General features: G+C 40.2%; 1 protein-coding gene across 2 annotated transcripts; it reads left to right on the top strand.

Annotated features, from left to right (window-relative positions):
- The first annotated feature begins 3161 nt into the window (after positions 1 to 3161).
- Positions 3162 to 11197, top strand: ehf (ets homologous factor). Of its 2 annotated transcripts, none has more exons than XM_014125120.3 (9): positions 3162 to 3441; positions 6547 to 6652; positions 6813 to 7070; positions 7403 to 7459; positions 7861 to 7902; positions 8008 to 8070; positions 9625 to 9669; positions 9812 to 10007; positions 10115 to 11197. In XM_014125120.3, the coding sequence occupies exons 2-9, from the start codon at positions 6556 to 6558 to the stop codon at positions 10212 to 10214; spliced, it is 858 nt and encodes a 285-aa protein (XP_013980595.1). In that variant the 5' UTR covers positions 3162 to 3441; positions 6547 to 6555; the 3' UTR covers positions 10215 to 11197. The 2 variants fall into 2 exon arrangements, with proteins under 2 accessions (XP_013980595.1, XP_013980594.1); XM_014125119.3 differs by having other exon boundaries at positions 7858 to 7902.
- Positions 11198 to 12869: the final 1672 nt, after the last annotated feature.

Genomic DNA, 12869 nt, shown 5'->3' with positions numbered 1-12869 from the left:
GTGCGTTCGGGCAAGTAGTGCTCTCCTCGCCCAGATTCACTTTTTAAACCCAGATGCGTCCGTCGGAGTGCCAGACGGTGAAGCGTGATTCATCAGTCAAGAGAATGTTTCCACTGCTCCAGACTCCAATGGTAGCGAGCATTACATCACTCCAGCCAACGCTTGACGTTGCACATGGTGATCTTAGGCTTGTGTGCGGCTTCTCGGCCATGAAAACCCATTTCTTAAGTCTCCAGACTAACAGTTATTTTGCTGACGTTGCTTCCAGAGGCAGTTTGGAACTTGGTAGTGAGTGACCTCGGTAGTGAGGACAGATGTTTTTTACACACTGCAGCACTCAGTGGTCCCGTTCTGTGAGCTTGTATGGCCTACTACTTCGTTGCTGAGACGTTGCTGCTCCTAAACGTTTCCACTTCACAATAACAGCCCTTACAGTTGACAATGGCAGCTCTAGCAGGGTAGAAATGTATAAATCTGACTTGTTGGAAAGATGGCATCCTATGATTGTGCCACGTTGAAAGTCATGAGCTCCTTAATACGGGCCATTCTACTGCCAATGTTTGTCTACGGAGATTGCATAGCTGTGTGCTTGATTTTATACACCAGACAGAAACAGGTGTGGCTGAAATAGCCCAATCCTCTAATTTGAAGGGGTGTCCACATACTTTTGGCTATGTAGTGTATGTCCCCATGGGCAATACGGAGAGAACAACATCTACAGTGAATTAGACCAACAGAGAGAAGGAGAGAACAAAATCTACAGTGAATTAGACCAACAGAGAGAAGGAGAGAACAAAATCTACAGTTAATTAGACCAACAGAGAGAAGGAGAGAACAAAATCTACAGTTAATTAGACCAACAGAGAGAAGGAGAGAACAACATCTACAGTGAATTAGACCAACAGAGAGAAGGAGAGAACAAACTCTACAGTGAATTAGACCAACAGAGAGAAGGAGAGAACAACATCTACAGTGAATTAGACCAACAGAGAGAAGGAGAGAACAAAATCTACAGTTAATTAGACCAACAGAGAGAAGGAGAGAACAAAATCTACAGTGAATTAGACCAACAGAGAGAAGGAGAGAACAAAATCTACAGTGAATTAGACCAACAGAGAGAAGGAGAGAACAAAATCTACAGTTAATTAGACCAACAGAGAGGAGAGAACAAAATCTACAGTGAATTAGACCAACAGAGAGAAGAGAACAAAATCTACAGTTAATTAGACCAACGGGAGGAGAGAACAATATCTACAGTTAATTAGACCAACAGAGAGAAGGAGAGAACCAAATCTACAGTTAATTAGACCAACAGAGAGAAGGAGAGAACAAAATCTACAGTGAATTAGACCAACAGAGAGAAGGAGAGAACAAAATCTAGGGGGACCAACAGGGGAAGGGGAAAACTGATTTGAAACATAGAAAACCTGTGTTGTATTGATTTATACATGTAATGACATACGTTACATACTGCGATTTTTTTCTTGTAGGACTGAATAAGTTGGCCTACAAGTTGTTATTATTGTCATTAATATCAAACAGTTCTGTCCCTCCCTTACCATAAGGAAAGAGTTTTGTTGGAGAATGATAGCTTTGCTTAGGTAAACATGTGACTCATGTATGACATGGATAGACTTTGTTGGAAGAAACTTGACATATACTTCCCTCTCTGACTTTCCTTGCTTCAGCCTATTAGACAGTTTCAGCGTTTCTAAATGTTCAGTCAACGACATGAAGCTCTTAGTTCTCCAATCTAAGCTCTGCTGAACTCCAAAGAGAGTTATCTGTGTGCTTTAAGAACATAGATGAGTGTGGCAATGTTACATTTGTCAAAACCCTAATTGGCAACAAGCAAAAAAAGACTATTTGTACTTCTTCTGATCATTTTCAAAAAACAACTACTGCAAGTAAAAGGGTGACATGGTTGACTAAAGAGCTGCATGTGATGAACTGAATTCTCTATACACAGTATTCTGATTGTATTTACTGTTGTGTTATTCAAACTATGTTTGTAGAGATCAAAGTAAGATACATCAAATATAAATCTCAAAGGCATGAAGTCACTCAAACATTGAACTGTCTAATTAGCCAGTAATTCATGTTCTGTTAGATAATTAGGTTGCCCGGGCAACAGGGTTTGGTGGATTTGAATAGAGGCATGATAGGATCTCTGAATAACACAGTAATATGACTATCTCTATCTCTATCAATCAGCTAATGCGGTTTCCATGGAACAGACAAAGAGAATCACATGATAAGAGCAGCAGGAGAAGCTCTCAGCATGTCACACATCAGCTCTAACAAAGGCACCAGCAGCAATTAGATCATATTGAACAATCATCTCACTATGCTCATGTGTTTTTCTGGTGTCTGTGTCAGACAGAAGAAAACAACTAGGTTGAAGTGTAAACATATAGGTAGAAGCTCTGAGCACCGCATGGTGTGTCACCTTCAAACTGCTGGTGCTGGTAGGAGAACAGAGTATCCACAACACAGGACTGGTCAAAGCATCTTCCACTCTCCAGCCACAGTGCTCTCCTGTTGAGATGAGACATTGTAGTGTCCTAGACACACAGATCAGTTTTCCCCCTTTTTTTCTTTCTTCATCAGAAGAAACATCAGATAATGGGAATTTTGTTACTGTAGCAAACAGTATGTTTACACTGATTCAATGTCCCAAAGTATTCATATGAACACAGGGTTCTCTAATGGACAATTAGTCGAAGGAAATCTAATTATGCGTAAGGACGTTAAAAAAAAGTAAGTGTATAAGTAATACAAAAGGAACATGTTGGCCATCGTTCTTGCTGTTAGCTTCGAAAGGGTTAGTAAAATATATTTTCAGAGTCTATCTTTAGCCAAATGTTCTGAGAACAGAAACATCATCAGGTTTGAGACAATGTGAACTTCATGCCACCTTGCGACATTTTGTGTTTGTATGTGTGTGTGGCCGTGCATGTGAGAAACAAAGAGAGAGAGAGAGAAAGAGAGAGAGAGAGAGAGAGAGAGAGAGAGAGAGAGAGGCGAGAGAGTGACCAGAGACCAGAATAGAGAGAGAGCCCAAAGAGTGAAAGTAACACCTACAGTATGTCAGATGTTGTAATTCACTCAGCTATTCGTATGCAAATTCCTACCTGTCCCGAACATGTCCTGGTAGCCAATTGGGGAGGGATAAGGATAGGACAAGGAAGCTGACAGCATAAAATAACCACTGCTGGGGCAGCACCTTGGTGTGTGTGTGGGCTGGAACTTTTTTAAAGTTTTGGGAAGCAAAAGAGTACAGCTTCTAGCACTGAAAATAACACTCCACTCATTTGTGTAGAGAAACACAGCTAGCTACCTCACCTACCTGAAGTCAACTGAGAGGAGAGAGAGAGAGAGAGAGAGAGAGAGAGAGAGACGACACCTCCCATCCTGGTCGGAACCCAGTCCATAGCTCTGGTAGGAAACCATGCTGAGCATTGCTAGGCAACCAGCTTTGCTTCTATGTGTGTTAGTCGCTGTTATACTGACACAATAGCGCAATCAAAACAATGGTTGAAATGGCTAGGCTTAGAAGTGAATTGGTGTTTTGGCTATGCAGACAGTGGGTATTCGAACTGTAACAAAGCAATGTAGGCACAACTTTAGGTGTCTTTCAGACTAGAATGTGATGGTTTGATTCATTTGTCTAACTGTGTGTCAAGCTTTGATTGCCTGTAATGCTCATTGAGCATTAGAAAAAACTGTTACAGTGCCGTACATACAGCGTTAAAGAAGATGACTGAATATACATTAGGCTTTAAATAACTGTGTGGCTTGCATTTGAAGTCCTAAAATAAATGGCATACACTTTTGTTTACAAAGTAAATGTGATCATGGACAAATGTACTCCTCATGGGATCTGTTTTGTTTTGAGATACAAACTGCCCCTTTGAAAGAGAAGTAAAACAAATGTTGGTAAGCTCCTTTTATAATCAAATCCAATTGTAATGGTCACATATACATGGTTAGCAGATGTTATTGCGAATGTAGTGAAATGCTTGTATATCATAGTAATATGTGACAAGGTGCAGTACATCTACACACTAGTGTACTGTAATCACCTCACATGGGTTGTAACTTAAATCCGTTGAGATAAAACTCCACAGAGGGATTCTCCAGAAGCTTCAGTATAGGAAAGTGTGACCTGCCTGCACTTGTTTACTGCTTACCAAAAGTTACATTGGTCAGTGATCATTTGTTTGTCTGTTTACTTCCTTCATCTGTAAGCCTATCATCATGATTGTAGGTAATTATCTATACAATTCGTTTTTTATTTTTTGGGCTGATAAGATGCACAGGTAGTGAATATTGATCAGGGGCAAGTTTCCCAAAAGCTTTGTCTAGCTAACATGGAACTGTATTACTCACTACTGAATAGTTCACACATTGGATCATTAATAAGTTAATCTTGAACAGACCAGGAGATTGTAGTAAATAGAAACTGCTACCTGATGATAGGGACATGCCAAACTAAACGGTCAGGAAATACAATACCTGCAGTCTACGTCCATGAAGACAAGCAGTCTTCAGACTACTCAGACCAGACGGTAGGCAGACAAATAGTAGACAGCACTGAGAGTTAACACAAAGCATGCAGGTGGTGAGACTTGGCATCCTGAGCTGAACCAAAGCCATGGCCTAAACTGCCAAGTGCCACATACCTCTAGTGAAATCTCACTCGGGGATCTTGTTCTTGGGAAACTGCTTTTGTTTAGAATTGAGGAAGACTTGGTATAATTTATGTTTCTCATTCAGCTTGTCACTGTGCCCACATAGGTCATGTACTGTAAAACATGGTGTTGTACAGTTATTTGGTGTCATTGTTTTTATTGGCCATCATAATCCAGCCTTTTCCAGGTAGTGGTCAATAAAGAGAAGCTGAATATAGGTCACAGTATAAAGAGCTGAGTATATTGTTTGTCAAACTGAAGCTGCAGATGAGCACTATGACAACTTTTCCCAGACAGACCATATTTGTTTATAATACGCTCCTACAATATAATAAAGCAGATTACATTGTCACATTAAATATTCAATCCAAAATTAAGATGTTTTCAGATTTCAAAAGTGTGCTGATTTTGAGATGAGCTGTCCCTGGAAGCACCTATCACTGAACAATAATTGATCTCAAATTATACATTTACTATAGATGCTCCAAAAAGTTAGACTCCAGGTAGGCATTCTCTTCCACAAAGTCGAGATAAATGCACTACAGTCTAGACAACAGTAAAACATGTGACCAGGCCATTACAAGTACAGTGCTGCAACAACTCCACCTTGTCATTGGCCTCAGTGCCGACCTGCAATTCTAATGTACTGTATATTTACATATAACATGCAAATATAGTTGTGGTGAAGTATTTTCTCAACAACAGTTAAATGAATGTAGCCATGTTGTTGGGACACTATTAACATTTCACGGGCAGTCCTTTATGGTGGGGTTACGGAGAAGATACAGTGGTTCACCTGCTGTGCACTACAGACGTCTTCCCATAGATATTCAAATAACTAATGATTGATACTATTTATGTTGTATTTACTTTTACAATAACACTTCATTACCAATTCTTTAGAACTTTATTTGAACTTGTTTTTAAACTTTAAACGTGTCATTACAGTCAAAGTTGATCTGATCATGGCATTGGGAAGTGTTTTATTTCTTCATTTATTTCTCCAGTATACAGAACTATAACGGCTATTGTCTACCCTATTGAATAAGCATATTGCATATTGCATACTCGATGAAGCATTCCTTCATATGTATACTATTCATTAATTGGCATTAGCAACTATAATTACCTGAGTATCATTTTTTACATTTACATTTTAGTCATTTAGCAGACGCTCTTATCCAGAGCGACTTACAGTAGTGAATGCATACATTTCATACATTTTTTTTTTTTTCTGTGCTGGCCCCCCGTGGGAATCGAACCCACAACCCTGGTGTTGCAAACACCATGCTCTACCAACTGAGCTACAGGGAAGGTATCACAGCACTATTAATATGTGTTGACATCCTAAGGGGATGTAGTTCTGAAAAAAAGGAACTGCACTGTAACCTAATATATTTAAAACATAGACATGTAATTTATAGGAAGAGCTTGTTGTATCTGGGTTGTCAATCATGCATGTCCTGCAGGCGTTTCTGCACTAAATTGTCGAGTTCTCCGGTATTAACACATCATTGTGTGACTGACTCATTTCATTCAACTATCAGAAGAACAAATAGGCCTTTATGTATGCAAAACAGACAGACATACAGATCCATCACTTTGCAAATACACGTTAAGGACGGCGAGCATGTCACCCAATCACTCCCATGCTGTCTTCACACTGACTCTCTTTGTCATCCTGTTTCACATCTGTCAATGTCGTCATATAGAAACATACCCTATCTCAACTCAGATACCCAGATTTGGGAAAGACACAGTTTGTTTGCACCGTGTGTGATTACAATGTAACCTACCAATCATCTTGTTCAGGGTTTTACTCCATACTGAATGTATGTGTCTTCTCCCCCAGCTCTGGACCATGGTCCGTCATACCACCTGTATCATGAGCATCCCTTCCACTGCCAGCATTGAGAGCCAGCTGCCGACAACATGGAGCTCCTACCCCTGCTCAGACAGTGAGGACTAGTTTGGTTGCTCAATTCAGTGAATTGCTCTGCTGGTTTAATTATTTACAAATACCTGGGCTAGCCAGAGTTCAAATGTTTTTGTTACACCCCCAACACATTCAAAGTATGAAAAATAACACTTAATCTCTACCTTTACCCCTAACTCCAGTTTCCACAGTGATGCCTGGTTACACCAGTCGCCTGTGGTCCCAGGACTCCCAGCCTCAGTATTGGTCGAAGTATCAGGTGTGGGAGTGGCTGCAGCAGATGCTGGATATGCACCAGATCGACGCTGCCACCATCCCTTTCCAGAACTTTGATGTGGACGGACGTCAGCTGTGCAGCATGACCTACCAGGACTTCACCCGTGCTGCGGGCACCGTGGGGCCTATCCTCTACCACAGCCTCACCGAGCTCAAATGGAGCGGTGGGTTCACACACTGGGCTGTAATGTCCTCTGTTATTGTTATGTTTATCAGAATGAACGCCAGGTCAGGCCATGCATTGTTGAAACATACTGTGATAGATTAGGTCATCAAATGTTGAATGGTAGTATTTCATTTCAGTTAACACTTGAGGCGGTTAGAATACCACAAAAAAACAGGAACAGCAAATTGTACCAGCGTAGGAGGATCAAGGATTTAGGAATTCAATATCAAGTTTGATTAACACTAAATAATGAAAGCCCATGTTGTTACTGTACGTGTAATGGTATTGCCCTTAAATGACCCCTTGTTTCTCCATGTCATCCCTACACAGGTCAGTATCCTGGTGTGGAGTTTTCACCGCTGGACGTTATCAAATCAGAGCCAGATGGTAAAAGCACCATAGACAAACACTGGCATGCATGAACACACAGAGTCATGTTCTTCAAGTCATCCCTAAGAAACTCCTCCAGTTATTACATATCTATGCATGTCTCAACTTGTTTGACACTAGTTAATTAATAAATGATGTAAGTTGAAACTAGTCTGTGATTAGACTAAACTCTTCAGATGGGCGGCAGGTAGTCTAAAGGTTAAGAGTGTTGGGCCAGTAACCAAAAGGTTGCTGGTTTGAATCTCCGAGCCTACTGGGTGAAAAATCTGACGATGTGCCCTTGAGCCATAGGCACGTAACTCTAGTTGCTCTGGATAAGAGTGTCTGCTAAAATGTTAAATGAATGTAATGCCTCTTAAGTGTACATGCAAGCTTAATGTGCTCTCCTGTTTTAGTAGATTTCCCTTGCCCATTCACAGAACCTAGCATCTATCCTGCAGGTAGGTACCACATTGGAATGGATAGAATTTTGGAGAAAGGTACAATTTTTAACTAACTTACAGACAGCATCATTTTTTACTTGTTGATATTTCTTTACTTTTTAGATATTTACGATCCCTCGTTTCAATCCCTTGCACCTGTGGCCTCACCCACTCCCTCCAGTCCAGGTAAGAAACAAGACCAAAGATGAGGACTGAAAACCTACAAAACATTATGTAAACACACTAATTGGAACGAGCAGCGATCCAAGGGATGACATCGACCTACAATAGCTTAGTCCCCAAAGAAAATATGACTTCATCGTGGTCCTTTGAAGTTCAATTGCTAGAGCATTGCGCTTGTAACGCCAGGATAGTGAGTTCATTTCCTGGGACCACCCATACGTAAAATGTATGCATGCATGACTGTAAGTCGCTTTGGATAAAAGCGTCTGCTAAATGGCATATATTATTATATTACTGAGCAAACAGAGTGGCAATACAAGGCTATTGAGTAAAGTCCATGAACGTTCAGTGATCATTTTGGGAAAGAGGCAGCTGAGTCTACTCCTTATCACCAAACTACATCACCACAACGTCACTGAGCAAACAATATATGACAATATAACTGAACAAACTCATCCTGTTTATGTTCCCCACACCCATGTAATTGTACAGTGTTGGGCTCCATGGAATTAATCTGAAATGCGTAAGACAGTGGTACAAAGGTTAGGCTAACATGTGTGGATTATTGATGGGGAAAAATCGATTCAATTACATATCGCAATATTATTTATTTGACTCCAAGTATTGATTTGTAAAAAAATAAAAACTATATCTACTGTAGGTAGCAATAGCTAGCGCTAATGGGCTGTACCTCCGCCGTATAGCCGGTATGTTTAATCCTATAACTTCCTCTTCAATGTAATGGCAAAATGTAGATTTCCGCCTAAATAGACACACTCAAAAGTAACTGCTATTCATGTTTAATTACATGATTACGACATGCAAAAACTTGCCATATTTGGAAAGAAGACATCTGGGAGATTGTGAGGAAATGATCAGAAGATAGGTAGGAGTTACACAGTTCAGAATTCACAAGATCAAGCACACACTAAATAAATAAAAAATTAAGTAATCTTTCATTGACAAGCTATAATTGAATTACTGATACTCAGAGCTGGAAACACATCAGATGGCTTCCACAAATTGTGAACAATATCTGAAAAAAATGGGATCGGTAGATCTAACAACTAGAAATGGGCAGATGTTTAAGTAAGTGGTGTCAGGTGTGGTAACGGGACGTTTCCAAGTCTCGGAGCCAGCTAGCAATAGTTCATATTACGCATTAAAGGTTCTAGGCCTTGCTTTGTCCCACCCAGGTCAACTGCATATCCTGGAAAGCGTTTTGCATATCCCAACTCCCCCTGAGAGTGGGGTCACAGCCAGGGTCTGCTATTGTCAAGTGCTACTCTGGAGCACTTAGGGTTAAGTGCCTTGCTCAAGGGCATATCGACAGATTATTTCACCTTGGGGATTCAAATTAGTGACCTTTTGGGTACTGGACCAATGCTCTAACCACTCGGCTACCTGCTGCTGTAGGTTAGTTGGTTGGACTACTATGATGCTAGACCAACTTGTGGGTTCGATTGCCACCTTTACCAAATGTATTAAATGTCTTAATTTTTATTTGTTTTAAGCATCTGCTAAATTACCATATCTGTGTATTAAATTTACTTTCAGACACAAATAGATCTCACAGTCGCCCTCATCAGGTCAAAAAACACAGTGAGTAGTATTTACATGAACATCTTCAATACAATCGAATCATATATTTTAATATAAATGCTCAACATTTCGCCAATGCTATAACTGATAGTAGATGGCAGTAGATGGTTCTAATTTCCACCACCTCTGTGTTTTTCCTCAGACCCCCGGGGGACCCACCTGTGGGAGTTCATTAGGGACATTCTGCTGAACCCAGAGCGGAACCCAGGCCTGATCAAGTGGGAGGATCGGACAGAGGGCGTCTTCCGCTTCCTCAAGTCAGAGGCCGTGGCTCAGCTGTGGGGCAAGAAGAAGAACAATAGCAGCATGACCTACGAGAAGCTCAGCCGAGCTATGAGGTAGAGACTGAAAGGATTAGGGTGGTTTCATGTTTATTTCCTGGTTCACATGTTAAGAAGGAAGTCATTTTGCTGTTCCGTTAAGGTCCCTGTTTATATCATTCCAGATATTACTACAAACGGGAAATCCTGGAACGTGTAGATGGACGAAGGCTGGTCTACAAGTTTGGAAGGAATGCACGAGGATGGAGGGAGTCAGAGAAGTGAAAGAGGACACCTCTCCACCATTTTGTGCCTTTTTTTAACCACCATGTGAAGATGTCTATTTATGTTATTTTGTTGGATTTTAATGTGTCGCTGTGATGTTTTACTATATATGTTGTTTCTTTTACAAAGAGGAGCAGAAAGCCTCATTGCAACTCTTGACATTTTTGGGAGTTTCTGTACGATATATTTACATATGGTTAAGAAAGACCATATTTTACATTTGACTGCTTACATTTTCCTGTTCAAAGAGTGATAACTATTTGCACTGAAAGCTATTTTTGATTGAACAGCAAAAAGCATTGACATATGGGGCGGCAGGTAGCCTAGTGGTTAGAGCGTTGGGCCAGTAACCGAAAGGTTGCTAGATTGAATCCCTGAGCTGTCAAGGTACAAATCTGTCGTTCTGCCCCTGACAAGGCAGTAAATCCACTGTTCCTAGGCCGTCATTGTAAATAAGCATGTGTTCTTAACTGACTTGCCTGGTTAACTCAAAAAATTGTAACACTATAGATGCGTTATTTTAAATATTTCCAGCTTGTTGTACACATTTAAACTGTATAATGTTCTTTCCGAAGTATGTTTGATTGATGTGTTACGCAAGACATCTCCTTTAGTAAATATGAAACTCTTGTCTTCTTTGCATTCATCCTCTTCAAATTTGTTTTAGTTATGAATATGTAACAGATCTCACAATAGAACCACAACTTCCCTATTCATGTCAAGGATAAACAGAGAACTGTTTGGCCCAAACACAATGGCAGCTCAGGATAGTACGATAGAGCACATTCAGATGCAACAATGGGACATGCTGAAATTAGAGGATGTTCTGTGTGTGTTCTTCAAGATCTGATGCTGAGAAATGTCTTCTCATTTTGCCATGTCAACTCGTCTTCACCCATTTACTACGCTATGCTGTAAAAAGAAATGTGTAAATATCATATATGTATTTTAAATAATAAAGGATTTGTGTTTTTGAAATAACAGACGAAAGCCTGCCTGTGTGTCATTATTTGTGTGAGCTAGATGAACATCCCACTGGGCAAAAACTGGTTGAATCAACGTTGATTCCACATCATAAAAACATTTCATAATTCGTATTTTTTTGTTAATTTCACGTTGGATTTACATTAGTTGACAACTCAACCAAATGTTAAAATGTTTCACTGTGAACTGACATCTGTGCCGAGTGGGATGATTATCACACAAATCAGTTGACTGACAACTCTTCCTGTTGAGCTCTTCATGTCAATCTGAACTTTATTGACTGCTATCATGCAAATGTAACAAGAATCCCAGCTGAGTTTTGCTATTTTCTTTTTTTTAATAATCAAGCAGTCTTATCTGACTCAAGTTTTCACTTTTAACTGCCAATTGCATTTTGGGCTGTTTCAATTTTAGCTAGATGGGATCAGTACCCATTTGTCAACAGAGAGCAGGGAACCAGGCCTTCATACAGAGGTGTTGGATGAGACTCAAATCTCTCTCTCTCTCTCGCTCTTTCTTTCTCTCTATGCCTGCCTATGAGAAGCCATACGTTTTAGAGATAGGACATGACATTGCTGTCTTATCCGGTGCATGTCATGGCCGTTCTGCTGACACCTCAGGGTGATGGACAGATGACTCGCCTCTGATGCCCGCTCAGATAAGAAAAGCGACACTCAATGCCCCCTTTCTCACGCCCTGTGTTCGCAGTCAAATCTCTGTCCATGCCTCCACCCCTGCTCTGTGCAATTCATGTTTTTTTAATCCTCCACCTTTACATAACACTGATTGCTGTGTCATTCTTTTGGTGTATTTTTTGAAGTCCACAAAATGTACGCATCTTTGAAAATGTTATCAATGTTCACTCTCTCTGCTTTCACACCCACTGTTGTACTACTTTATATAACTGGAGTTTCAGTTTGACATTGGAGCGAGGACTGTATTTTTTAAATGTTATGAAAAGGAAATGAAGTAAAGAGGGAAGCAAATGTCTTCATTTCAACATCAACAGCCGAACATCAGGGCTAGCATATCAAACTGGCCAAAACTTCAACATTTCTTCCGATATGATCTGGTCCCAGTTGACAGTTCAAGATATTTTTCATAAGACTTTTTGATAAATTGACATACTGAGATATTATGCAGACGGCTGTTAGTGTCAACGTTTGATTGGACCCCCATGAATAAGGACAATGTAAATTAAGTTTAACAATGCAAACCATTTTATATTAAACCATAACTTGCATCATATAGGTGGAATGTAAACTGAGTTGTTAAATGAACATCAAGTAGAGAAAGCACACCTTATTACTGATTCACCTTGCTCATCCATGAATTCTGAAGTGCTGCACAATGCATATCTGCATGCATACACTATCACATCCTGATAAGCCATCCTGAATGCATACAGTATCACAACTACAGTAGATAAAGAGGTGATATTGATGATTGTATCTGTTTAAATCAGCAACATTACTGGTCTGTGTGAACGGCTGGAATCCGGTCTGATTTTACTGTTGTGTTTGTTGATGTTGCTGCGAGTCTGATACATAGGGAAATGTGTGAATATGGGTCTCAGAGAGATTACTCAGCAGTTAGGCAAATGGTCTAGACTGACATAACCTCTGTTGTGCAAAGAAACTGGAGGCTGATTTCCCTAACCGACTACTGGCC

Source organism: Salmo salar, chromosome 10 (assembly GCF_965601325.2).
Source record: "Salmo salar chromosome 10, fSalSal1, whole genome shotgun sequence".
In the NCBI taxonomy this organism is placed as follows: domain Eukaryota; kingdom Metazoa; phylum Chordata; class Actinopteri; order Salmoniformes; family Salmonidae; genus Salmo; species Salmo salar.
Note: the sequence above shows the minus strand (reverse complement) of the source record. Positions and strands in the feature narration are given on the sequence as shown.

What these genes read in the sequence shown, in the direction of transcription:
- ehf (XM_014125119.3), top strand. Translation starts at nt 6,556, where the DNA reads ATGGTCCGTCATACCACCTGTATCATGAGCATCCCTTCCACTGCCAGC. An exon ending in ACCCACTCCCTCCAGTCCAG is followed by an intron (nt 8,071 to 9,624) that starts GTAAGAAACAAG and finishes ATTTACTTTCAG; the next exon opens with ACACAAATAGATCTCACAGT. An exon ending in AAGCTCAGCCGAGCTATGAG is followed by an intron (nt 10,008 to 10,114) that starts GTAGAGACTGAA and finishes ATATCATTCCAG; the next exon opens with ATATTACTACAAACGGGAAA.